Here is a 26,976-nt window from a genome sequence, read left to right on the forward strand (position 1 = left end):
GATGGGGTGTTTGATTCATTTCGCCGAACCGATTCTTTCGAATCTCACGGATGTGTAGACGGATTGAATGCAGCGACACACTGATTCACACGGCAACTGTCTGTTTGGTTCAGTAAGTGAGTCTGGAGTTTTACCAAAGCAGAAACAGGGGTTCAGATATCCAGAGAGAGAGAGAGAGAGAGAGAGAGTGAGTGCAATGCCAGTTCAGAGGGGCTGTCAGGATTTGATTGCATTCAGCGACAAGAGCTTTAGTGGGGATGGTCACCACCCACAATGCCAGAGAGCAGTCATTGGTTCCACTGCTCCACAGTCTTCATACTCCTCTAGCCCACACCTGACACTAGGCATGGTGCCAATAGGTTCATGTTCATCTGCTTCAGAGAGTCCTATTCTTTTGGCAAGACCAGTGGCAGTTCACTACAGGGGTTGTTTAAAACGTGCATGCCTTAAAATACTGTACATTTCCAATACTATTAAATATGATGTACAGGTTGTTATGTTTGTGGAGATCTGTTTTAATAAATGCATTCAGCTACTTTAAGTTGCACCCATTGCTGATTCAGATGTGCAAAATGCACACAAACACAGCTTATCCAGCCCCTGTAGAAACGCACTGCCAATTGAATAGGACTCTCTGAGGCAGATAAACATGAACCTATTGGCATATATTGGCATCGCGCCTAATGCCAGGTGTGGCCTAGAGGAGTGTAAAGACCTCCAGTATTGAGCTGTGGAGCAGAGAAGCCAATGACTGTGGAACCGCGTTCTCTGGAATCATGGGTCTCCATCCAGTACTTTGGGATGACAGTGGTGCTCCAAAATCTGGTGAAAAAAAAAAAATCATTCATAATGCCATTAATGCAATGAATAAGCAGGTGTCCAAATACTTTTGTCCATACCGTGTGTATTCTACATTTCATCAAGTTGAATTACAACAACGCTTTCGTATGGTTAGCCTGCACGTGGGCGGACGACATGCAAGAGGTCTTCGGCCTCCAACACGAAGATAAACACGTGCGTAGATGCTGCATTCAGTTTGATTCAGTTTGACTCACGAGTCGGTTCTGTTGAATTCTTCAAAAGAACCGGCTCAAAAGAACGATTCTTTTACAAGTCGTTCACCGCTCATCAGAATCATGTTTAGACTCGGAGAGGTGTGCAGCGTTGTCACACGACTCACTTCGGATTTTTCCGGACTGAAATAAATTAGACCCTCCCGCCTCAAATGGCGTTCATATTCCTGTAACAGAGACCACGAAGCACCAGCATGTGTGAAGCGCGGCTCGTTTTCGGCTGCTCTTGTTGTGCCTTCTTTGAGATTTGAGAAAGAAAGCTTCGCTGCCGGCTCTTCCTGCTCCTTTCCGTCCGAGGGATGAAGAGGAGAGACAAGCTGAAAATCCCCTCCCTCACTTTGGAGTAAGTTCGCCTTTTTCATTTTTCACTATTGATGAATAATTTAGCGGCGGCAGCAGCAGCTGGAAGACTCGGGGAAATCCCTCAGTGCTGGTGAGTAGAGGCTGCACGGCGAGGCAGACCCAGAAGCTGCGAGTGTAACATCAATTTTTCTGGAGGCTCTTTTTTTTTAATATACATTTTTTATGTCGTATGATTGTGTGTGTGTTTTTTTTTTTTAGGGATTTGTCCATTTCTAACGAACAATGAAGGAAGGTTAGCCTTACAGTTATGCAGCACATTCATGTTGAAATCTGAAAGAAATAAATGACATATAGGCAGTAGGAGAGCAGGCCACCGGAGTCAGATGAAAGATGTGCTAGCCTGCCTTTGTCACACTGAAGAGCTGAGAGATGCTGTAAGCAATGCTGAGTGTCTGCATGCTCATTCTTCTAGCATCCCCTTTTCTCCAATACGCAGCATGACAGGAACTGCCCTGTGCGAGACTGATCTGAGGGTGTTCACCTATTCTTCTCCATGCAAACTGAGAACACACTTTCCTGCGTATTTACTGCTGCTACAGTTACAAATGTGGGCTATATTTCAAGCCTGACAGTGAAACGTGTGCTTTACCTCTTCTTGAACACCAGCCATATATAAGAAATAAAACATTAAGGAAAGCAGTGTTACTGAGCTCCCATCGATAAAACACTGGGATCGAAAATAAATAGAAGACCCAGAGCATTTGAAGAGACAGTTCACCTGAAAATGGACAGTTTTCCTCCTACCCCACATGTATTGTATCATATAATACATGCTGGGTGTCTGAAGTGTGCTTCCTTAGTTTTGCAAGACATTGGACCTATGAGGGTAAGATAATAGAAGTCTAGGGTACTGTTTGGTAGGGTTGAGTGATATGGTGTTTTTTTTTATTATTGGGAGAAATTATGCAAAAACATTCTTATTGTTCACTCAGATAATTGTATTCATAAATCTTGTAAACGTGGCCCCACTGAATTTCTGACTGTTCCAGTTATTCAAACTCATAAAAATGAATTATTGTGATCCATATCCTGTACTGTGATATGATATTTTGGCTTTATCGCCCACCCTTACCAGTCAGATGCAGTTCGTTTAACATGGAGAGGTGGGCTAGTGTCATTTTACCAAAGGAACATAGATAATGTTTCAGCCCAAGATAAGAAATCTTGGTAAAAATGACAGAGATGAGAGTGGCTGCTCAATTTACGCATCGCACCACGTCATTTTAGCTGCTCCCAAGTACAAATCCTGTCCAAACATTTGAAGTAGTTGTGATTTCCTTATCACAAGCTGTAAGCCTTACTCACTGTACTCGTTTTAGCGTAGGCCAGTACGTATCACTTCATTTGAGCCCCATAGAATACATGTAAATTACATTTTTTAAGTGCCTGCTTTGATATTTTCCCACAGAATGATAGATTGTTGATCTAGATCTCCATTACTTTTTAGCAACCCTAGCCATATAGCATTACAGCAAAGCGTAAAGCATTATAGCAGCCCTATTAGGAAGAAGTTTTACATGGGGAGGGGGATTTTAGTCCTGTCCGATTGCACCACGTCAGTCTTTTTTATGGACTGTACGCTTCTTAGTCAGTAAAGATTTCGACACTTTTTACCTTCTAGAAAATGAGCCATAAAATTGACCTCATGTTATATTAATCCCATGCAAATCGTATGTATGGAGGCGATCGAGGAACCAGTTAGTTTCGTCCTGCATGGCACAGGTATCTCAGTTTGTTCTGCCAAGTCTGTGGCAAACTTCAGGTGTTGTATAGCGTAGACCAGAAGACGAGCCCAACGTGTCTGTGTAGCATCGCCTATAGCCTTATGTGTTCTGAACATGCAGCTGCTAATTTGGAGGTGACAGCAGTGCGTAAATCAAGTAGCCACTCCCATCTCAGTCGTTTATGCTGAGATTTCTTATCCCATGCAAATCAGTCATGAATTTTACAGATTGTAGTAAATGTCATTACTCCTCCTGCCCATGTCAAACAAATCCTGTCCAAATAGGGCCTAAGAAAGCAAACTTCAAACCCAACAAATGTCTTGATCGATTTTGCAAACTCGATTTTTGGTGAACTGTTCCTTTAAAAGTGTATGTTAGCCTATTTGGCTTCAGTAAACGACTAGGGAGCTTTTAATAAACTTCTCAAGGAAAACAGTTTGGACTGCGACACCTGAGGCCTAGAGCTCTTGATGAACTGACCAAAATTACATACTCATACACACCCACAGAAACTCATGTGGAACATCTGAGATTGATCAGAAGTGTGTTTTGCATATTTTATGAATGTCTGAATATGTGTATGAATATCACAGAGGCCACATATTGTGATAATAACTAACAAAGTATATTCCATGCAGCCCTAACAGTCTATATTTCATGTGAAAAAACTGTCCAAATATCGGTCCTCAAGTCAAATTTCCAAGCTACGTTTTTCCTTATCTCCCACAACAATGTTTGCAGATCTCAGAAATATTACAGCAGGCCTGCATCCACACGTGAGCGCATCACGTAATTGGCAGAGTGGAGAACAAAGGCTGAGGCACGCTATCCCTCTCTCGCACTCATAAGGAATGTTTGCCTGCCTTAAAAGATAATCCCTGCAGCACTCGCGTTCTGTCCTCCCACTCCGAGCACTTAGTAAATATAGCCGCCCTCCTCTGCCCACTAGATGCAGATCCATTATACAGGCTTATATCTGCAGCTCGCTGTCAGTTTGCTCTGTTATTAAGGTGCCCGAAATATGGGATAACTGCGGGTTTTTTCCTTTTACTTAAACAACGGCAAAGCAGCACATATGTGACAAGCTAGCTTGTAATTGTGATGCGTATCTGATGGGACGTTGACATGCGAGCTACTCCCGAGACGTATACCAAATGATTAAGCAAACCAAATGATGGGATTGCACAAGCACCAAAGGGTTGTCTGCACAGTTGGTTCTTCTCCAGTTCTCTCGCATCACTATGACAACACCCTAATCTTACTGCAGCACATGTTGCTATCCATCGCGTTGTTAGATGCTACACTGCCAGACTTCGGCCTTACCATTTGTACATTTTGTGCGAGTCTGTTGTCCAAGCCAGCTTTTCTGTTGTTGTTAATGTTGAAGTTGTGCAACCCCCCCCCCCCCCCAAACAAGTCAAGTCAAGTTTAAATTGGACGTTATGAAAGCCCTTTTCTGTGATGGAGGTCAGAGGCTGTCACCGTCAGTGTCAAAGTAGGACAGCGCCCTTAGTGAGGCACAGTGATCAATTGTTTCCTCGATCGGTCATCCTCAGCCAGCTTTTCGACTTTGGTTCATTGTTCTGTGGTTGGACTTTGGCCATTAAAGGGCCCATATCTTACATTTTTGCCTTCCTTTTCCCACTGCGGTCCACTTCTGATGTATGTGAGGGGGTTTGTGTACCACGAATAGTTCCAATTCCTTTTTACATGACCTCAACTTACCTCTTCCATCCTCTCCAGTTTAACCTCTGTTCTGACTGGCTGCCCTGTATTGAACCACATTGAAAAAGCAAGCAAGGCTCTTTATAGCTTCAGCATGGATGGGCGGGGCTGTTCTGTCGTAGAGTAAATTAAACTCTAAAGTCTGAAGTTGTGCGCATTCTTGTAGTAAACACCAATAACACACCAGTAATGGTGTGATGGTGAAGATAAGCTATGTCAGAACAGTTGTCCAGATCAAGACAGCCCTCTAGATAGTAGGTGTTTCAAAGTCAGCATTTATGAGGAAACTCAAAAAGTAAATACAGAAGGATTGCCAAAAGATGTTAATGTTACCTATACTTATGATGATCATTGAAGTTGGTGAGAAAAACCCTAAAAAAATACCAAAACAGCCTGTACAGTTCTGGAACATCTTATAGATGATTGAGACAAAGACCCTATTTGGAAGGGATTACATTTACATGTGGTCCTGGCATAATTCCTGTCTAATTTTCACCTGGATCGACCATTTCTCGCTCCTCCTCTAACTCTCTTTAACTCTGTCTGGATTCAGATCTCTGTGTTTTTCCAGGCAGATGTCTCCTTGTTTTGACCACTCTTACATACTGTACTTAGTATCAAGCAGAGTATCTCCAAAGAATAAAACTAAAACTACAAACATGAGCTCAGAATTGCGATAGTGAATCAAATGAAACTGTTCTTGGAACTTCAGTGTCTCTTTGATCGTTTGAATCCCACAGTGTGAATAAAGCATAGCTATGTGACCATGTGATCCATACATTGAAGTACTAAAGTCACTTATCCTGCGTAATTTTATCGCCATCCAGATTCTACATTAAACTGTGGACTTTGATCATTGAATACTGATTATTCTAAATCCTCTATTTCTATATATTTTTATTTCTATATCCTTTTTTCCATTTTTTATGCATTTTATCCCTTGTATTTTATATTTTTTCATCTTGTGCTTAATGTGAAAGGACAGTCGTTAAAGCATTTTACTGCAGCTTGTACTGTGTATTACTGTAAAAATAAAATGTTATTTGATTGGTGAGTTTTATGACTGAAATTTGTATTACAGTCATCCTACTGATAACCTTATACATTTAGTAAGGTTACTTATTAATTATATCTAATTATACCTAATAACTATTAACTATTGCTACTTAAATACCAGAATGATGGGAAAAGACAAGGATAAAATAGGGAAACAGACTGCTCATGATACAAAGCATACTAGTTCTGATTTTAGGTTTTAAGACCATTAAGTTAAATCTAGATTAACAATATCATAAAATGTCAAAACCATAGAAAAGGATTGTCTTAGTGGATCTTATTTTTGGTAAACACACTTCTTTATTTTTGAGAAAATAAAAATAAGAAAAAAATTTAATCTTACAAAATTCTCGCATAAATCTTACTTACACATAGATGTTTGTTCTGCATCATGACCAAGTCTTCAAAAACACAAATTCTTTCATTTGTTTGTCCATTAATTGAGTCATTCCTTCATCCATTCATTCATTTTGTCAGTCTTTCAGTCTGTCAACAATGAATGCACCCATTGCCATGTGACTTTTGAAAGCCCTGACCAAGTGTTAAGAAAAAATGAATAGTTTTTATTAAATAGTCTATTAAATCATGCTGATTTGACACCAAGATTTCACAGTGCAAACTGATTTGTATCTAGGCCTAGTGTCATTTTGTAATTCATTAAATTGGCAAAAATAGACAATGGGGGAAGACGGAAGATGCGGATACACTTAGTCAGAGCACTAATGCATGTGAACGTGTCTTGACTTTCAGTTTGTCACCCAACCAGAGCCCCATCACCCCGAGCCCCTGCAGCCCATGCAGTCCATGCAGCCCTTTACAAACCCTACATCCGTGGAGGTAAGAGAGACGCTTTTACACGACAACAAATTACAAACTTGAGTCGGAAAATTTCCCTGAATTATTCTAATCGACTAAATAGGAAGTTTATAAACATAGCACAAAACAGTAAGGAAATTTGTGTTTGGTAGCAAAGTTTGGAAATAAATCTTTTTGCCATTTGCATTTGTGGGATGAGCAGCAGAGCTGAGTATGTGGGTTGTGCCCATGAAGAAATTGCCACATCATCTCTGCCATTGCTAAAAAGCTTATTTTGCTGTTGCTATTGACCCTTGTTTTGAGCATGGGCCTTGTTACAGTGGTCAGTAGGTGTCTGCTCCAAGATCAGCATGCCGCATTTGATTGATCTGGATAGGGTCTGGATAGGGTCAAATCCACCATGAGGCGGGGGTTGAGGATGAGGAGGAGGTAAAACAAGACTACACTTCCCACAATGCCATGCAACTCCTACAGCTTACACTGTATCCTTAGAGAAATCATAGGCTGTTGCTGTAATGACAGTAATGTTAGGAGCGGTAATATATTGTTCAAAAAATATGTAAGTATTAGACTGTAAATAATACAAATAATATATTTACTTAATATATTTATTTCTAGCATGAATTGAGAACCTGGGGACATAAAAGTCCCCCTTAATTGAAGAATCACCAAGAAAGGTCATAGAAGTAAAAGTATCCCATTATAGCACGTATGATATCATGAATCCATATACCATGTTGGCTGTAATAAAGCTAATAAACATGCCTGTGATCCAGTCGTTACTACTCCAGCTCTACTGTAATGATGATCACATTGCTCACAGCTCTATTCTCACTAGTTACGTTAACACGTGTGAAGCTGACGTCAGTTTTCCTCAGCTCGCTGCTAAGGACCCTGTCGTTAATTATACATGGGGACTTTTCCACCAGTTCGTAGACAAACAACAGAGTCCCAGCAGCTGACCTAAGTCAACAAAGGGGTCTTGTTCAATGGTATCATCAGTCGAGTCTTACAAAGACCCTTTTATTAGAAACGCGGGTCTTGATCAACGGCCGCCTCCCTCTTTTTGAGGGAGATGGTACGTTCCAACGTCATCGCCCGGCAATCAACACAACAGAGCGCTGCCACCCCATACACGCGCGCGCACGCACACACACGCAGACACAGGCTAAGTTCGGGTTAATGCACGACACGCACGAGGAAGACAGCATTGAGTCTTTTTAAAAAGCCAAAAACTCAGTGACTGACCAGCTGCCTGGAGGAGACCGCAACCTCACCTCAGACAAGATGAGAAAGTTGGTGGTGCTCGCTGTGCCAGTCGCCCAGCTAGCTACCTAGCTGAGGCTGGCTAACTTTAGCTGGTTAGCTAACTAGCTAGCACAAAGCCAGGGAATGAGAGGAGCTTAGGTTACGTCCACGTACCCCTGCCTGGTGCTCTTTGGCAACGTCTCTGGTACATATGCTGTTGAAAGCCCAAGTCGAGAGGAGACTTGCTCTTCTGGGCGAGACTCTTTTTTGCTTTGTTAAGTGCGCTGGTTAGTGTACTAACTTAGCTGGCTAACGGCGACACCCTGCCTCCCACAAGCGAGCGAGCTAGCCAGCCCAGCAAGTGCGTTCACCATGTCTGATCCCAGTTGCTGGAGTGGAGTAACTAGCAGCAAGCCTCACTTTGTCACTGGTGCAATGCTTAAGCGCTCCAAAAGGTAAGTAGCTAGCTAGCTGTTACAGCAGTAGCTGTTGGGTTGAGATGTAGGATTATTAGCACTGGGTGTTTGCAGTGTTTATTATTTGTATGAGCAACTTTCTCCATGCTGGGTGGCTGTGGTCTGTTATTGTTTAGAGTGCTGCGCGAGGACATGCCAGCATTGCTCACAGCCTTAATTTGACCTTACCTGGGACCTTAGTTTAGGAAATCCGATTAATCTGATTGATCGCAGAAGCTGAATGAGTGATAGGATGAAGATCATGGGGCTTTACACTGTCCCCAATGCAACCTTTGCCAAGGCATGGGTTTTAATATCACAGTTAGAGCCCAGTTTTTAGTTTTGCATGATCCTGCTCTGCCAGCAAGTAGTGCTGCAAGTCCTAAACAGCAGTATCTTTGCACATGGGTGACCGGGGTAAAAATACTTAAGTACTTGTACTTCGTTTCTGTATTCATATTATACATATTATTTTAGTGAAGGTTATTAGCTACTACATTCTTTTTACTTGTTAAATTTTCATTTAGCCCATTTAGACCTCATTTAGAGTTGTGAATCTCAAAGGCTGCAACATATTCTCTTTACCCCCCCCTTGTTTAGCATGTTAGTAGAGATAAGGGGACTTATTTACAGAGTACTGTCAGAGTTCGGGTAGACCCATACCGGTGGGGGTTCATTGTCATGCGCTGTACTTTAATTGTCCTGCGTTGTCTCTGTGTGTCTCTTTGTCACAGTTGCCGCAGCAGTAACAGGAAAAGTCTTGGCGTCGGGACGCCGTCACCTACACGCCCTCTCTCCCCCCTCTCGGTCCACACAGGTGAGAATCACTGTTAAACTGGATTTTGAAGTCTTCACAGGCAGACGGTGTGATCTTTCTTTTTATTTAATGGATTTTACAAATCTAAACATCTTGGCTGTAGTCTGAAAAGAGCATGAGCCCTGGCCAGGCTCCCATGTCCGTGTCCTTGGTGACCGTAGATTCAGTCATGAAGCAGATTTCTCCGTTTTTTTTTTTTCCTGTGGGGGAACTAAACTGCTTTGGTCAGATACAAGCAGGGAGGGAATGGTTGAGGCTTTAAGACGTTTGGGTGTCTGAAAATTGTATTCACTCATCATGGACACACGTCATGGCAGTATTGGGCTGAAAAGAGCTGTTTAAAAAAGTTTGAAATTCCAACATTGCCATGATATTAGTGTCCACAGGGAGTGTATGTAAATGTCAGACCACAACTGGTCTGCTCTTTGTTGATGGGTTTTGTGAGGATATTAGAAGAAAACACAGTCATACGCCAGGACATGCAGGATTCATTGGTTTGGAGCATCATCTGTGAGATCTTAATGCATGTACTGATTATTTGCAGACAGCTGCGTGCTTCATATGTTGTTATTCATATGCTAAGTTTCTCTCCTTCCAGCTGCCAGCAGCCCACTAGACAGTCCAAGAAATGTGTCTGCCATTGCTTCTCTCAACTTCCCTTTTGCCCGCAGGTAAGTAATCCTTTAACATCATATTCATGGACTTGTTTATTGCTGACCATCTGACTGAGTACATGTTTTGGTCTCCCTGCAAAAATCCTCCTCACAGCCTTTCAGTAAGCTGTATCTGTTCCGTTCCTCGTTTTAAATTCTGACAGTCTTTTTCTTCACCCCTCTCTATGTCCTCTCAGCCACCTGGCTCGAGCTGACAGGTAGCACATTTCTCCTTCTTTTCTGTTTTGCATGAAATTCAGTAGTGACGTAATTCCCTTAAAACCTCAACTTCATGGCAACGCACTTTAACAAAGCTCATTCAAATCATGCTAAATGCTTAAATCTCTCAAGCTATCTCCGCTATATCGAGTAGAGATGAATGGTCTCTTAATTTTACTTACTGCGTCCTCATTTCTCTGAGGCACCGTTTGCTTAATTAGGTAAAGAAATGTGTTGTGTGCTCCAGAACATCTGATATTGGCTTTTTGTACTGTAGAATCACTAGGAGAGTAATATTGTTGTGCAGGCAGGACTTGATGGTGAAAAATCTGTACTTATCACTAAATCTTTGGTGAAATGCATTATCCCTTTCTGTTAATTCTCTCTGCTGTTTAATACTGCCTTTCAATGTTGAATGTTTGGTCATTTCAGAGCGGAAGGTAGACGATGGTCACTGGCCTCTCTTCCATCATCTGGCTATGGCACCAATCCCCCCAGCTCCACTGTTTCTGTGAGTACCCTCATGATCTTAACCCAGCATTGAAGGTCTTGCCATCTCTTACTTTCTTTCCGTACTGCGTATTTTTGCTGTTAAGTTATGTTTTGGCAGCATATGGTGCTGCTCGTAAAATTGTATTCCCTTGTGTTTTGCTCACGTTTCTTTCGTTGGGCTGCTTGAAAATTGGTGGGTGATCTGCATCTCACTTCAAGGACCATATCAGCGAATGGTAGCAAAGTGTTTGCTAACTGAATCAGCGATGAGCCAAGGTCCAAGTTCTTCTGTCTGACTATATATGCGGTGTTACTAATGGCTTTTTCAGGGAGCTGAAGTTGGCACGATAAAATTATTACTTTCAGGACATATTCATAACATATACTAATCGGTAGGTGTAAGTAGAGCCGATATCTTATCGTACCGTGACAATTTTTGTTATTGTGATAATATGCTTTTCTAAGCATACCGAGCATACTGTTAGTGCTGTTTGTAACAAACCCTGATCAGCTGCGAGTTTCATTACAAGCTAATTAGACAGTTTTAATTAGTTGAAGTGCAGCAGATGAATAAAAATCACACTATTCAGTACGGGAGAATATTTTAGTAGTAGTTCTACTCAGTATTCGAATCTGTTGCTGTTTTTAGTCTGTGATAAATATTGTGTGTTGCGAAAAAGTCTTTAAATATCGTGTTCCAATATATTTGCCATATCGCTCAGCCCTGGGTGAAAGTTTTTAAGTCATAACTTGGAGAGACATTGAAACAACATTACGTGGTACAGCTGGTTTTAAATTCCAACATGGGGACAGTTTATGTTTAAACTAGGCTATGATTGAACCGTTGTTCAGCTGGTGCAACTGGCTATTGTTGTCTTAATTAATGTTATGGAATTCTATTTTTGTTGCTAATCAGTGGAGGTAGGAAATGATTTTTATCTACTCATGATAATTTGTGATGCACAGTATACTTTTCTAAGCATATGAAGCATCTCGTCAATGCTTATATAACACTGGTCAGCTGCACTTTTTATTATAAACCGTGTAATTAGTCTGGTTTAATTGGAAGAGGTGCTGCACATTTTGAATAAAATTCACTGTAGTAAAGTACTTGGATGGTAGTACAAAAGTAGTAAAAATGTTAAACTGATGCATTTTGTCTGCAATCATGTCAATTGTGATAAATATTGTTTATCGTGAAAATGTCTTTATGTACTGTGATACGATATTTCTACCATATCGTCCAGCTCTACTAATCAGTACTGTTCTGAAGCCCATTAGTCATAATTTGCAGAGATGAACCTCTGTCTAAAGGTGTGATGACTCTTGTTACAGTCTTCCTCATCCTCCCAAGAACGCTTGCACCAGCTTCCATTCCAGCCCACACAGGACGAGCTCCACTTCCTGTTCAGACACTTCCGTAGCTCTGAGAGCATGACTGATGAAGATGGCCGACCCTCATCGCTGATACGCCCACGATCCCGTAGTCTTAGGTAATCCCTCCAACCACACACAAAGGCAATGATGCTTCGTGTTTACATTCAGAGTGCTCTCCCTGTCATGTAGAGTTTGATGAGTCAGAAAGGCTTCATACTGTTTAAAATAAAAAAAAAACAAAAAAACAATAATGAAGCACATCATGATGAGTGGATGCTTGAAAGGCAGAAAGGATAAAGGAAGTGAACACTGGGTTTTAAAATTAGGTTCTCTTCAGTCGTGAAAAGCTGTACCTATGCTTTGGTTTTGCTGTATGCTGTTGCAGAAGATCCTGCAGCAGCTTGAGGCTGTCGGTTTACCTAGCCCACAGTGAAGCTCCTTGCTTTTAAGGATTCAGCAGGTCTCTGTAGATTAGATTCTCTCCCACGCACAGCTTACCACACAGATAAACACACTCCCAGTGTTACCTACTCATGGGTAACAGTGCCGCATGCTACGATTAGGTCATTAAAGTGAGTTCTTCTCTGTTCAGTTTGTATTAAATATTATAGCCAGTTTAATATGTATAGATTAATTTGGTGACAATAAACAATACTTGCTCATCGTCTGAAATAATACAGCAATGCCCAATTTAAATGAGTGTAATAGTCATAATGACCAAATTAATTTTGTTTGTCTTTTCCACTTGCAGTCCTGGAAGAACAAGTGGCTCATTTGACAATGAAACTGTGATGATGAACCATGTTTACAAAGAAAGATTTCCAAAGGTATGTTCTAAAACAAGTCTTGAAAGTCTAGTTTGTTACTAATTGCTGTTGCCAGATATGCACAATTAGTTTCCTTTTGAGTCTTTCCATTTTTTTTCTGAATGCAGTAAGTGTTTATTTCTTATTGGAAGCTGTAGACTGTCTGACAGCATACTGTTTTTCTGATGACGCACCTTCATGTTAGTCTGTTCTTTTTCCACACACATCACATGGTGAGGCTTCGCTTCTGAATCCCCCTCAAAGTCTATATAACTCACTAAAAGTAAAGCACAATCTGTGAGAAGTTAAACACTGCCTTTTATTTAGAACACTAAAATATTCTTGCCATATGTCAACAACATGCCAGTGAGATCAGTAATGTAGTGAGAGTAAATTAATACACTGCCATCAGACACTGTCACTATCATGTGTTTTTATAGATGTCATCATTTTCATACATTTGCACATCTGTTCAGACATGTCTGGATGATAAATATGGCCATATACTATGGCAGTCTGTTAATTATTTCCCATTGTATGTATTGTAGATTGCAGTTTCATTGTCATATGACGTTGCCGTATGAGAAACAGCAAAGTAGGGATGTCCCGATCCAATTATTTTGACCTGATCGTCTTTAATTCTGATCCAATCTTTGTGTTTGTACAAATAATACAGGCACACAGTTCAGATAAGATTTGCTGCTGATTTAAATCAGATCACTGGATCAGGATTAAAATATCCAATACCTTATCCCTTAAAATGTGCCAGGATCTGCCCCAAACCACTGGGTTTAATTGGGGCATCCCTAATGTGAAGTATCTCTAAAGATATTTAAATTCTTTATTTATTTAACATGCATAGTTGACTCTTCATGCAAGCCTGTGCTTTTCATTTTGAATAAAATACATGTCCGGTAGAGTAACAGTATGTTTGTGTGTGCAGGCTACGGCTCAGATGGAGGAGCGCTTGCTGGACATCATCAGGCATTGCTCCCCAGACAGCACGTTGCCTCTGGGAGATGGAGTGCTGGGCTTCATCCAGCACCAGCTGGTGGAGCTGGTCAGAGACTGCCTAGACAAGTCTCAGAAAGGCCTGGTCACCTCCCTCTACTTCTTAGAGCTGCAGGAGAAATTGGAAAAGCTGCTGCATGAGGTGAGACGTGAAACTATCTACACATTTCCTTCAGTGGGAATTGAAGCCTTCAAAACCTTCTCGTGTTTATCTTTTAAACTCAGTCACCTGACACATGCCCTGTTTCCAGTTGCCAACTTTTTCCATTTGAGCGTTTGTTCCTAAATTGCCAGGATGTCTATGAATCATAAGTCACAACACGTTTTCCTTCTGTACTATGACACGTTCGGCTGAAATGCAGTACCAGAGAGGGTGTCTGAGCTAGATAAACAGTTTTGCTTGATGATCTGGGTAAGACATTATTTTAGGTTGTTGGTCATCCGTGGTTTTCCACTATATAATGTTTGTTCTTTTTTATGCTGGACTACAGTAACAGTGATTTTAAAAAAATACAACATTTATGTGGAATGAGTTTTCTAATTTAAATTATGTGCTATGATGTGTTAGCAGTTAGTCAACCGCAGCTGCACTGGGCTGTCAGATACTCTGTTGACCTGTAACTGAGCGAGCTAAACAAAAGCTAGCTAAGCGAGTGGGCTTCAGATCCAAAACCACAGAATAAACTCAAAATAAATTCTTTCTGTCTTGCAAGCTTTCTGTCCTTTCAGCAGCAATCACTCTATCTGAGTGTTTCATTCTCATCTAAATGTTTCTAAGTGAGTGATTTGAGTTAGTTTAGTGGTGAGCAGATTGGTATTCTTCTAACTAAGCTAATGCTAACCAGCTTCTACATCTCTCCTAAGTCTGAGCAGTTTAACATTTATTTATCAGACTGGTAGCTCAATATTTATTAAATGATTGATTCGGTTGGTTCACTTAGTTTGTCAGCCGGTGAGCAAATTGAACTCTTTCTTTGTCCTTGTGGGCAGCTGCAAACTTTAGTTGAGAAAGTGTTGATTGTTGGCTGTAGAGGGTGAGACTGGTGTTTCAGCAGCTTCCACTTGGTGGTTCTTGTATATATGTCCCTGACCATATGGACCCTTATTCCCATAGCTGTGGGTGAGCGTTTTGGTCCAGACAAAGTGACTACACTTTCCAATAACTTGTGCAACATTCCTAAGAGACATTCCTAACTCTGTGTAAATCTGCAGTCATCCTTCCCTGATCTGCATTGAGCTCCTCTGACTTTCCCATTAGTCCAAGCTACCAACTGTAGTCAGTGATGATCACTAACAAGAAACCTTGTCATTGCAAGACATTTTTGGACATTTGGGCATCATTAATCATCTAAGAGAGTGTATATTTCTGACCATTGACATATGTTTATAACCCTGTGTTGATTTCAGAAATGATTATGCTTGTTCCAGTACTTTTGGGTTAAGGTGGGTTGGCGACCATCCTACCAGCCTTACCTCTCTAATGGGGCAGTGGTGGCTCAGCGGTTAGAGCGCCGGGATATTGATAACAGGGTTGTGGGTTCGATTCCCGGGCTCGGCAAGCTGCCACTGTTGGGCCCTTGAGCAAGGCCCTTTACTCTCTCTGCTCTGGGTGTGTGTGTGCTCGTGTGTGTACTCACCCTAACACATGTGTGAGTGTGAGTGAGTTCACTACCAGATGGGTTAAATGCGGAGGACACATTTCGCTGTACAGTGTACACTGTACAGTGACAAATACGTGCACCTTACCTAATGCGTTTGTGGAATGCAATCAAAACTTCACACAATCTAGTAGAAAACCTTAAACTCTTAAATAACCTTAAACTCTTATGTAATAATTCATATTATACAATGAATAAGCAGGTTTCCCAGTGCATGTCCAAGCCAACAACAATTTTGGAACTGCGTAATAGCTACAGTAAGATGCCAGACATAGTCATCATGTCTCTTGTAATTGACACACACACAAAATCACACACATGTCATTGGGCAAAAGTTGTTCGTTGCTTGTCGTGGTGAAATATTCTGGCTGCTTTGACAGTGAGCTAAGGTTCACTGCTGCGCGGCCCGTGGTTGGTTCATGTCAGTACCAGGCGGAAGCAGGCAGAACAAACCCCCACTGTCACAGAGGGGGGAAGTAACATGGCTTACGTTCACAGCTGCACTGTGCCTGTCACCAGCTTAAGAAATGTACAAGGGCCATCTTACCTCATCTCCTTTTCTGATGCTCTACACTCACTGTTTTCCTTCCCTTGTCTGAAAGAGCAACGGGTTCAGGGAAGAGCCTGAGCCCTACACTAAAGGCTGTAATCGCTCATGATGAAAACGTTATTCACAGAGCTGGAGGATCACACCAGTATTTGGGAGGGAATTTCCCTCTGTGTGTCATCCCGGCCTGTGGCTCAGGGAAATGCTTGGTTGAAAATGCAGAGCTCCTGTTTGGCTGGAGTTTTATCTGTACCACTGGAGAGCCTTAGTTTCCATGGCAACCCTTACGCCCACCTTCTGGGTTGTGTGCAGACAACCCCAGGCAGGACTCATCCTTTGCTGTCAGATTGCAGGGCTGGTGTGGACGTTATGCACAGAGCTAAGCTTATTAAAGTGTTTCCCACATCCCTGAGTCACCGGCTGCAAGTGTGCGGGCACTAGATTTTCGGATCCTTTAATAACTCCTGCCTTTTTATGCTCTGTAACCTTCCAGGCATGTATGGCGTCTTGCGTTGGGCTTTGTCAGATTAATAGGAGAATCACATAAAAACATGCAGTAATATAAATGCTAGGATACAAATCTTTGCTCTCCCCTGGCACAACGGATTGACGGCACTTCAAAATGTAACAACGATGATTTAGAAATCGGCCAATCACATTTCATGTTTGATGTCTGCTGTTTTGATACTCCCTGTACTGAGTTGAGTGACTTAAGTGTGATATCGGATTAGTGGTGTTAAAAGCGTTTCATAGGCCCAAAAATAGAGCCCTGTGGCACTCCAAGATGTGCTAAACCAAACAGTTAACAAATAATTCATAGTGTCTGCTCTAGAATTCAAAACCAAACCTTGGGTCCAAGAGAGTATAAAGTGAGAGCGGTGTTTAAAACTTTCACACTGTTCATGTTGAACTTTAGTGGTTGATCCTTGGTTTATGTGTGTGCCTATCCATTAAACCAATAATCGGTACGCTGCTGATGAGCAGAATTATTTTTAGTTATTTATTTTTATGTAAATGTTTTTTGGTATTGAATTGAATGTTTTCATATATGTTGTCCCTTAGTTCAGTTGTGTAGAGTGGCTGAAAGGCCAGGTATGAATCACAGCTAAATGCTAATGGAGGAATTAGCTTAGGTTACGTAAATCTTCCCCCATCCCCCCCTTTTCCTCTTCCACGTTTTTCAAGTGTTTCCCCATTTGCTCTCTCTGAGATGACATGAGGCATCCTTTATACTGATTTGACAGGACAGCTCCCTTCCTACCCTGGACTCATCTTGCTGTCATTTATATAGTAAATGTGATGTGTTATCAGTACCTTGCTGTGTCATGTTGTAAGATTAAATTAAATCAGTCGTAGTACAAATAAGGATTGGGACCCCATAGGTCACACGTACAGGAAGCATCACTTATGACCACCCACACAACGCAGCAATAGCCCAGTTGCCTCTGCAAAAAGTATAGCTCTCTTCTGTTTTTTGTTGTTGTTGTTTGTAAAATGTAAAATGTGCCTAAATTAATCAGTGTTGTTCCCCTAGGCACTGGATCGTTCAGAGAGCGAGGAGGTTACAATCATCACTCAGCTTGTGAAGAAGATTCTCATCATCATATCCCGTCCTGCAAGGCTTCTGGAATGTCTGGTAAGACACCCAGAAGAGCAAAACACATGCATGCTCAGGTGGAGCCACTCTCCTGGTCCGAAATGATGTTTTGCCTTGGTTTACGTTGACAGGAGTTTGATCCTGAGGAGTTCTATCATCTGCTAGAGGCAGCAGAAGGCCATGCTAAAGTTGGCCAAGGCATCAAAACAGACATCCCTCGGTACATCATCAGCCAGTTGGGCTTGAATCGAGACCCCTTAGATGGTATGCAACCTTATATTAAATGCAATATTATCATGCATGCACCAAAAAACGCAGTCCTTCTCAGTTACACCTCTTGATTTGCAGAAGTGAGTCAGCTAGAGGAACATTATGATTCTGGACCCTCCCTCATTGTGGATCCTGAAGACTCTGAAGTAAGCTAAATTTTAGTGGTTCAGTTTCTCTGGCGCAGGGATCTTAGTCTTGATGTAGTTTGTGAACCATAAATGACACTGCCTCTCTTCTTGCTACTTCCAGTTCCATCCGAATAAGTCTGTGCTTACCCCACCAAGAAGAAAACCACTGGAGAGTGACTTTGAAACCATAAAGCTGATCAGTAATGGAGCTTATGGGTAAGCAGATCAACTCAGAATACCTGGCATGATACTGGCACAGTGAACGCAGCACATGAGCGAACACTGTTTCATTTCACCAATTAGATCTTGCCATTTGCTTCTGTTTAGCCACCGCAGCTACAGATGTCATCACAGTAACAGATTCATTACATGTGAAAGCATTTATTTCACACATTCTGCATCTGTTAACTTGAACTTTCAGGGCTGTGTACCTGGTGAGGCACAAAGAAACTCGCCAAAGGTTCGCAATGAAAAAGATAAACCGGCAGAACCTGATCCTGAGGAATCAGATCCAGCAAGTATTCGTTGAGAGGGACATCCTGACATTTGCTGAGAACCCATTTGTTGTCAGTATGTTCTGTTCATTTGAGACACGCAGACACCTCTGCATGGTGATGGAATATGTGGAAGGTATTCATTTTTAAAATACGTAATAAAGTATGTAATAAAAGATGTTCTCAAAGTATTTAAAACAAACAAACTTTCTTCTGAAACCAGGGGGTGACTGTGCCAATCTGCTCAAGAACATGGGTCCACTTCCAGTTGATATGGCCCGGATGTACTTTGCAGAAACTGTTCTGGCTTTGGAATACCTTCACAGCTATGGCATAGTACACCGAGATCTCAAACCCGACAAGTATGTAAAGGATAATCTTAGCTTTGTAGAGAAGTTATTGTCAGATGTTACTTTGCTTGTCTTTATTATATGTTTCACTTGAATTAAGTCTTTTTAAATCTGTTTGCAGCCTCTTGATAACCTCAATGGGGCACATTAAGCTGACAGACTTTGGCCTCTCCAAGATTGGCCTGATGAATATGACGACAAATCTCTATGAAGGCCATATTGAGAAAGACACCAGGGAGTTCATTGACAAACAGGTCAGAGGGTACTTTTGTGTACTGAGAATTAGTTTCAGAGCCCAAGCTCACTCAGTTAAATATGAAATATGCCTACATTTTATTTGTGAAATAATGAATAAAACTTATTGAAAGTAGCAAAATCTGAACTAGGTTTTACCTGTCATGTAGACCTGGATCTGTTTGTTAATTATTTTATATTGACTGAACCCTGCTGTAGGTATGTGGCACACCTGAGTACATTGCACCAGAGGTTATTCTACGCCAGGGGTATGGGAAGCCAGTAGACTGGTGGGCCATGGGGGTCATCCTTTATGAGTTTCTTGTGGGCTGTGTGCCATTCTTTGGAGACACACCAGAAGAACTTTTTGGCCAAGTAGTCAGTGGTGAGTAGATCTGTGTGTGTGTATATAAAAGATCTTTGCTTTGTTCAGTTGCATAAAATGGTGTCCTTTATGAATGTAAACGGAGTTTCAGTGTCTATGTGGTAAGTGCATTTTAGTTACTGAGCTAAATGCAGTTGCCTTATCCCCTTTGCAGATGAGATTATCTGGCCAGATGGTGATGATGCTTTGCCAGTGGATGCCCAGGACATGATTACACGTTTACTGTGGCAAAGTCCCCTTGAAAGGCTTGGAACAGGTTTGTAGTGTCCACTGATGGTCTAGGCCTTCGGTTGTTTGGCCATTAAAGTGTCCATATAATGGTGACAAAATAAGTGCGTTATTTTTGTTTGTTTTTTTTGGGGAGGGGGGCAGGATATGGGCACTTACTTGGATACCACAAGACTGTAGACTGTCAAGGCTGTAATTTTATAAATTATAAAGTGGCAAAATTGAACTTTCTAATAGACCCTGAGTATTTACGTAGTATAGTATCTCGTATTCTTACGATGCTTGATCTTGATGCATTTATTAAATACATTCATTCATCTGTTTCTTTGTGTTGTAAAATATGTGCAGGAGGAGCAACAGAGGTCAAACAGCACACATTTTTTACGGGTCTGGATTGGAATGGGCTGCTGCGCCAAAAAGCAGAATTTATCCCTCAGTTAGAAGGAGAAGATGACACCAGTTATTTTGACAGTGAGTAGAACTGAAGGGATATGTATGATTTTTCTGTTTTTATTAATCACCAAACAACTTGTTTTGGTGGTCTATAGTTCTTAGATTTTTTTTGTATTATTATTTTCTTTGTTGCAACAACCCAGCTCGATCTGATCGTTATCATCATTTGGGCTCTGACGAAGATGACGAAACCAATGACGACGAGTCTTCACTTGAAATACGCCGGTTCTCTTCATGGTCAAATCGTTTTAGCAAGGTTGGTCTGGTGTTTAAAGCCTCATTGCATGTTTGATAATGCACTGATTATATAATGTAGTTTATGTATCTTATTTTCCTCATTTTTCTTTTTGTAGGTTTATAGCAGCACAGAATATCTGGCCACACCATCGAACCTGAGTTTCTCATCTGATCGGAGTCACAGTGAAGAACATGAGGACCGTGCAGAGGGCCGTGAGAGCCACTCCCCCAGCGAAATACGCAGACAGAGCAGCACAGGGGCACAGGACAACAGAAGACTCTCTGGTCAGAGAGCATGGTCAGTGGTGGCAGATAATCTGTTGTGATCAACACTCTCTTTTTGTTTTCCTTACCTTAATACAAGAATTGGAAATTATAAATATACACATTAATACCAGCAAATGACTAGAGTTTTCATTTTGTCATAGCCTGCGTCCACGGGCCTCGTCCAGCTCCTCCCAGTCTGACCGATGTGTCAGCCCTCTGGTGGTAAGCAGCACGCACAGCCTAGAGGCCATGCCACGGTTCGCACTGTCCACAGATGATGAAGGTCAGCACTTGCATACTTTGTTGTTTTTTTTGGGAGGGGGTATAAACTTCCAAAACATATGCTTTTTAATATATACATATATACACAAACTTGCTCGTTTTGCAGCCGAGGTGGTTGTATCCAACTTGCGGCGGATCAGACTGCGTAGCAACAGTACAGGAACAAAGCACTCCTCTCCAAGGGAACATAGCAGTCCGCGGTGCTTTGGCAACCAGCTCGAGACCCCTGACAGACAGCGACTCTCTCCAGGGAGCAAAGTGCCGAAATCTGCCTCCATATCAACACTGTCCCTCATCATTACTCCTGGTGAGAACCCACACATGCTGTGAATAGAAAAAGAAAAACTTTAATTAGCACATTTATAACAAGGCTAAATCTGTATTTTTTTTTTTCCTAGACTATCCAGATGATTCGAGTGGAGGTCTTCAGCCCAGCCCAATTTCCCCACACTCCATCTCCTCCAACCCTTCATCTCGGGATTCCTCTCCAAATCGAGACCTGTCCCTTAGCATCAGCTGTCTGCGTCCACCCATCTTCATTCACAGCTCAGGCAAGAAGTACGGATTCACCCTCCAGACCATCCGCGTCTACTTGGGCAACAGTGACATCTATACCATCCACCACATGGTCTCGGTGAGCAATGCTGCAAGGAAGTGGCACTTGGTTTGAGTGGAGCTTTGTGCTTAAGCTAAATGCTTAACTATATAGCATATGTTAATACCTTGACCATTTCTGCATTTTTTTTTTTTTTTTCTCTCATGATTCTATATTGATGTTTTGTTTTTAATCTGAATACTTTTTGGGCTTGTCCTTGGTTTATTCTGATTAGATGCTTAAGAAATGTCTTATAAATGAAATGATATAAATGAAATCATTTATCTAGCTACAAAACTCTCCTGCCTCTGTTAGTGATGGTGTTTTTTTTGTTTTTCTGATAACTGCAAGTGAAATGTGCACAGCCCAACCTAATGTAATGTTTGTTGTTCAAAGTTCAGGCCTATGCAGCTAATACCAGTTTGACATAATTAAATTTTTGTTTAAAGAAAAGGCAGAGACTTCTCAAGTTTGCTGATTAGGAATATTTTTGTGCAGAGTGTGGAGGAAGGCAGTCCTGCTCATGAGGCTGGCCTGAGAGCAGGAGATCTGATAACCCATGTAAATGGAGAGTCGGTGCAGGGCCTGGTGCACACTGAAATGATGGAGCTGCTCCTCAAGGTAAGACATAGAAACAATATATAAGGGCTGATCCACATATTTGATGGGTTTTTTTTCCCTCTCTTGTGAGTTCTACCATTTTCTACCACTTTCTGCTGATGTAGCTTTGCTGAACACCATATTTTCTTATAGAGCGGTAACAAGGTGGCCTTGCAAACCACTGCCCTTGAGGACACAACCATTAAGGTTGGGCCAGCACGTAAAACAAGCTGCAAGGGCAAGATGGCTCGCCGCAGCAAGAGGAGCAAGAGAAAGGACAATCAGGACCGGTACAGAGTTTTGTTAATGTGTCTTTTTGGTTCTAGTTTGAAAACGTCATGGGTGTTCAGAGAACTAATAAAGCTGCGTTTTATCCTGGCTCCAGGCGACGGAGTGTGTTGAAGAAGCTGTCTAAGCAGAGCACTGTGATGCACAGCAGTCGCAGCTTCTCCTCTGGCCTCCATCACTCTGTATCCTCCAGCGAGAGCCTGCCTGGCTCCCCCACGCACAGCTTGTCCCCAGGCCCTTCCACACCCTGCCGCAGCCCTGTCCCAGACCACTGCGCTGGTAAGTTCTGCACATACTGCATTTATGCTTTGATCCTCTTTCTTTACTCTGTTCACACTTCACATGAGTGATCTAACCAGAAACAAACAAAAAAAACTATTCTAATTGGGCTATGACTGGCTCAGTGGTCTAATGCACCATCACTAAGGCCTGAGGGTTACAAGTTCGAACCATGGCTCTTTGCCATCAGTGCCCAAGAGAGCACTATTAGCTGGGCTTTCTCTCTGGGCGGGTAGACGCTCTCTTCCCTCATCACTCTTAAACTATGTTTTCCACCACAGGCGTCTGTTCTTTGGCGCTTCCCTCTGAGGGTGTATGCTGCCCAGAAGTTCAAAAATAGGCTGCATGTATCAGAGTAGACGTGTCAAGTTCTTACCCTCCTGGTGTGCTAGGGGGTAGTTAATTGGCAATACCAAATTTGGCCCCAAAAAAGATGGATTTGATTTTAAAATAACATTTTAAAATAAACCATATAAATTTTAGAAAAACCATATAAAACCACACCATCATATGAATAAAAGTGCAATGTAACCTATTTATGTATAGTAAAACCATCAAATTTATAAAGTAAGCAAAACAATATATTGTGATATTTTCACCATATATTGATTCATAACCCCTGTATCATGTTGCATATCGCATTTCCAGGTACTTGCCAATACATAGTCTTAAGGTCTCCCCTCTTAAGGTTTTTGTTGTCTGCTGTTTTCCATCTAGATGCAAACCTCCCCCAGAGTGCCTCGACATGCTCCAGCTCCCCTAGTTCCCCCGCTGTCCAGATGAGGCCGAGCTCCCTGCATGGCCTTGGCCCTAAACTGAGTGCCCAGCGCTATACCAAAGTGGGCCGGCGCAAGTCCACCAGCAGCATTCCTCCTTCTCCCCTGGCCTGCACGTCCTCACCCCAGGCCCTGTCGCCACAGCACTCTCCTTCCCCCTTGCCTAGCATCACCAAGACTCTTCACTCCTTCCACGGGAAGACCCTGTCACCCCCAACCATTGTGCGACACGGCGTCCGCTCCCGCGGTACCGAACACCCTGTCTCACCGCTTCTGAAGAGAGTACAGTCTGCTGAGAAGCTCTCTGGAGTCTTCCATGGGGACAAAAAGGCCCACGCCCCACGCAGACACACTCTGGAGGTCCCTCACTGCGAGATGGAGGTGGGCGGAGACACAGGGGAGACGGAAGGGTCCTACCCGCTTGATCACGGGAGGCTGGTTGGACAGAAGCTGCGTGACTGGCCCGGAGAGCGTATGGAGCAGATTGTGGTAATGCGGAAGCTGAATCTGTCAGAGCGCAGAGACTCTTTTAAAAAGCAAGAGGCCGTGCAGGAGGTGAGTTTCGATGAGCCAGACGACCAGAGGGCCGGCCAGACACCAACTTCGGCCACCATGACTTCCACACCTGCTGCCGGCGCCCGGCCCAAACACAGGGCTGAGTGGATGGTTGCTGCGACGAACTCGCAGTCTATAGAAGAGTGTGCACTCAGAAGGGTTCCTCTGGTGCCCCAGATCGCCGTGCAAGGGTCGGAGAGCGAAGAACTGGAGGACTGGCAGCCGTGTTCAGACGAGGAGGACGAGGGGAAAAGCTCTGAGGTGAATTCGACGGAGGACTCTCAGACAGAAAGCGTCTGCTCTTCCATTAAGGCATCGGACCGCTCATATGCGGAAGTGTCCAAGTGCACGGCTCACAGCGCTAATACAGAAGTCTCAAACACAAGTCCAAGGAAGGGGAAACCCAAAGAAAAGTGACTAAAGGGTGGGGTGTGTTGATGTCATTTTGAAAATCCTTCTCCTGCACTCAAGCGCAGGCCAGCAAGTGGTCTAAGCCCACCTCTTTGTGCTGCTGCTGAATGATTGGCCTCCTCAGAGTGTTCCTCGGAGAGTAGCTGGGTTGGAAAGGTAGTTAGTGTTTTGTACATTTTAATTTGAAAAAGAAGCTAGATTTTTACTGGGAATATTTATAAGCTTTTTTTTTTTTAACGTGTGTTGGAATTCTAACAAAGGCGTAAATGGAACCGGATGGTAACCAGCAAGTCTTTTCAACCGGCCAATGAGGGGAAGACTTGACTTTTCTATGACTTGTATTTTCAGGCAGAAAGTTTATGCTAAGGATGACTTGGCTGGGCTGGGCTAGGCTAAGCAAACACAGGCACGCACCTAATTGTTAGCTAAAAGCTTATCAGTGTTCTGCTCATAACCTGCTAAGCTAGTGTGTGTTCGTATGGCTTTGTTCACCTGGTTTTTTTTTGGGGGTTTTTTTTTTTACTGTAATAGTTTTCACAAAGTACACTTCGTTATGCACCCTCTGGCCACACTTTGCTAATGGAAGCGTATTTTGGCTCAGGGCTCTTGGCTGTAGGGATTTCACCGTTCACTTTCCGTTTGGTAACTATGTTGGACGTATTACCAGTAGTTTTTATGTTTGGACAGAGTTACACTGGATATTGTGGTGCAGCAAAGGTAATGTAAATGTGGTGACCCATTTTTAACCATACAACATTTGTTTGTTTTAGTTTTACATTAGCCTGAAAAACTGTATTGCTTTTAAAAAACATGCTAACTGGAATACTGCAGTGCATTTCCATGGCTGAGCTTGAACATGTACCCTGCACCTGTACGTCCAGCAGGTGTCAGAGTTTGTTAGTTTGTTTTATTCCATTTCTTTCTTGGTCCGAAAAAAGACGACCTGTCGCATTTTGTCAGTCATTCATTCCCTATAAAGGATTTAAAAAGCAAGTGTTCATATAGAATATGAAGACCTCAAACTCCCTCGCAACTCACAATGTGTATTTACTCAGCTTTATTTAAAACATTCATCCAGAAACTACCTTCCCAATCCATTTGAGAAGTAACTTGATCCACTTAAGTTATGCATGTAATTATAATGTTTTCCAAGCCATACTGTCTACCTTTTTGTATGATGCAATGTTTACATATAATTTCTTTTTAAAGTCAACTTGAATTTCTATTGTGCAGAGGCTCAGTACGTGTGCACCATGTTTTTAACTTTCCCTTACCTACTGAACGTTCAGTATGTGTGAAATGCACACAGTGGGAGCAATGCACAAGAGGGAGCCTGAAGCCTACTGTAAAGGTTCAGTGTTAAGAGGAAGTCGGCCAGTGACTTCATCTCAAATTTTCTCTGTTCTAGAACTGGCCTAGAACTGGATCTTGACGTTTGTGTTTTCGACCGAGAACTTCTGAAAAGGTTTCTAGGTTTCTTTATTGATTTTGAGGACTAGGCTTCAGAGAAGAGAAGGGATTTCTCTTCCAAATTTCAAGAAACCCAAAGGGCAGTATTTTAGTTGCATGGTACTAATGTTTCCTTTCTAAAAGGTCATTGGATAAGGATTTGGGAATGAGCACATGGTATGAAAGGTCAACATGAAAGGTGTAGTTATGTGGGGTTTTTTTTTTGTTTTGTTTTTTTAATGGTTAATATTTCTGATTAAAACCACTTTTGAAGTCTCTGTAATACTGTTCTAGTGCATACTTGCATCTTGCTACTATATTTGGTGCTACTTGGATCTGTAATGCATTCCATGTTCGACAGTAGTTAATCTCTCTCTTTCCACATAAAGGCTAATTTTTGAGACCTTCCGATATTTGCATGCTGCATGTACTTTATAGTGAGCACACAACAAATGCTCGCATGGCATTCTCAGTGCAATATGTGTCTCTTGGTGCGGTCGATCGACGCCTATGACTTTCCGTAACACTTGCAGTGGATATGATCGTAATATCGGTTACAATAATTCTACGTTTTCTTTTTGAGGATTTTGCTTACTCTTTGTTGTGAAATATGAAGTGTTTGGTCCTTCCGAACTGGCTGCGTAGCACCCAAACCTCTTTTTAAAGCTTGTTCTGATGAAGCAGTGGTTTAAAATAAATAAAAACAACAACAATAACTACTTAAATCGGTAGTTTCAGCTTTGTTTTATCCCTTCCAGATCTGGTCACGATGAAGTTTGCTGGTTCTGAAGCTGGCCAGCAAAACCCTGTTTTTGTACCTTTATATGCAATAGTGATGTTCCTCTTCCTCCATTTCTTGATCTATCAGGATCGTTGGTTTCTGGTCTGTGCTGGTTTGTTTTTAACAAAAAAACAAAAAAAGCTTTTATATATATATTTTGTAATGTTATACCTGTTTGCCAGCCTAATCAGTGTTTTGTAATAAATCATCATGTGTTGGATCTAAACCAGTAACTGTTTCTTTTTGTGGTTATTAAAGAATAATTCCAATGTTTCCC

The 26,976-nt window shown here is 42.1% G+C and overlaps 1 protein-coding gene across 3 annotated transcripts; it reads left to right on the top strand.

The window, feature by feature from the left end:
- Nucleotides 1-1,127: 1,127 nt before the first annotated feature.
- On the top strand, nt 1,128-26,932 carry mast3b (microtubule associated serine/threonine kinase 3b). 3 transcript variants are annotated; one of them, XM_072661129.1, is made up of 28 exons: nt 1,128-1,416; nt 6,692-6,778; nt 9,195-9,277; nt 9,876-9,948; nt 10,128-10,148; nt 10,582-10,660; nt 11,977-12,134; nt 12,770-12,845; nt 13,768-13,977; nt 17,575-17,676; nt 17,769-17,901; nt 17,986-18,053; nt 18,157-18,251; nt 18,457-18,665; nt 18,753-18,891; nt 19,001-19,133; nt 19,333-19,498; nt 19,653-19,754; nt 20,075-20,197; nt 20,323-20,435; nt 20,533-20,714; nt 20,845-20,966; nt 21,072-21,272; nt 21,364-21,599; nt 22,059-22,181; nt 22,314-22,450; nt 22,546-22,727; nt 23,445-26,932. In XM_072661129.1, exons 1-28 carry the CDS (start codon nt 1,373-1,375, stop codon nt 24,473-24,475), a joined length of 4,428 nt encoding a protein of 1,475 aa, XP_072517230.1. In that variant the 5' UTR covers nt 1,128-1,372; the 3' UTR covers nt 24,476-26,932. The 3 variants fall into 3 exon arrangements, with proteins under 3 accessions (XP_072517230.1, XP_072517232.1, XP_072517231.1); XM_072661131.1 differs by lacking the exon at nt 6,692-6,778; XM_072661130.1 differs by lacking the exons at nt 1,128-1,416; nt 6,692-6,778 and adding an exon at nt 7,868-8,460.
- The last annotated feature ends 44 nt before the right edge of the window (nt 26,933-26,976 follow it).

This window comes from Salminus brasiliensis, chromosome 17 (genome assembly GCF_030463535.1).
Source record: "Salminus brasiliensis chromosome 17, fSalBra1.hap2, whole genome shotgun sequence".
In the NCBI taxonomy this organism is placed as follows: Eukaryota; Metazoa; Chordata; class Actinopteri; order Characiformes; family Bryconidae; genus Salminus; species Salminus brasiliensis.

Coding starts and splice junctions, on each gene's coding strand:
- mast3b (XM_072661129.1), top strand. CDS start 1,373: ATGAAGAGGAGAGACAAGCTGAAAATCCCCTCCCTCACTTTGGA. Junction 18,252..18,456: donor ATCAGTAATGGAGCTTATGG/GTAAGCAGATCA, acceptor TTGAACTTTCAG/GGCTGTGTACCTGGTGAGGC. Junction 19,755..20,074: donor CCTTGAAAGGCTTGGAACAG/GTTTGTAGTGTC, acceptor AAATATGTGCAG/GAGGAGCAACAGAGGTCAAA.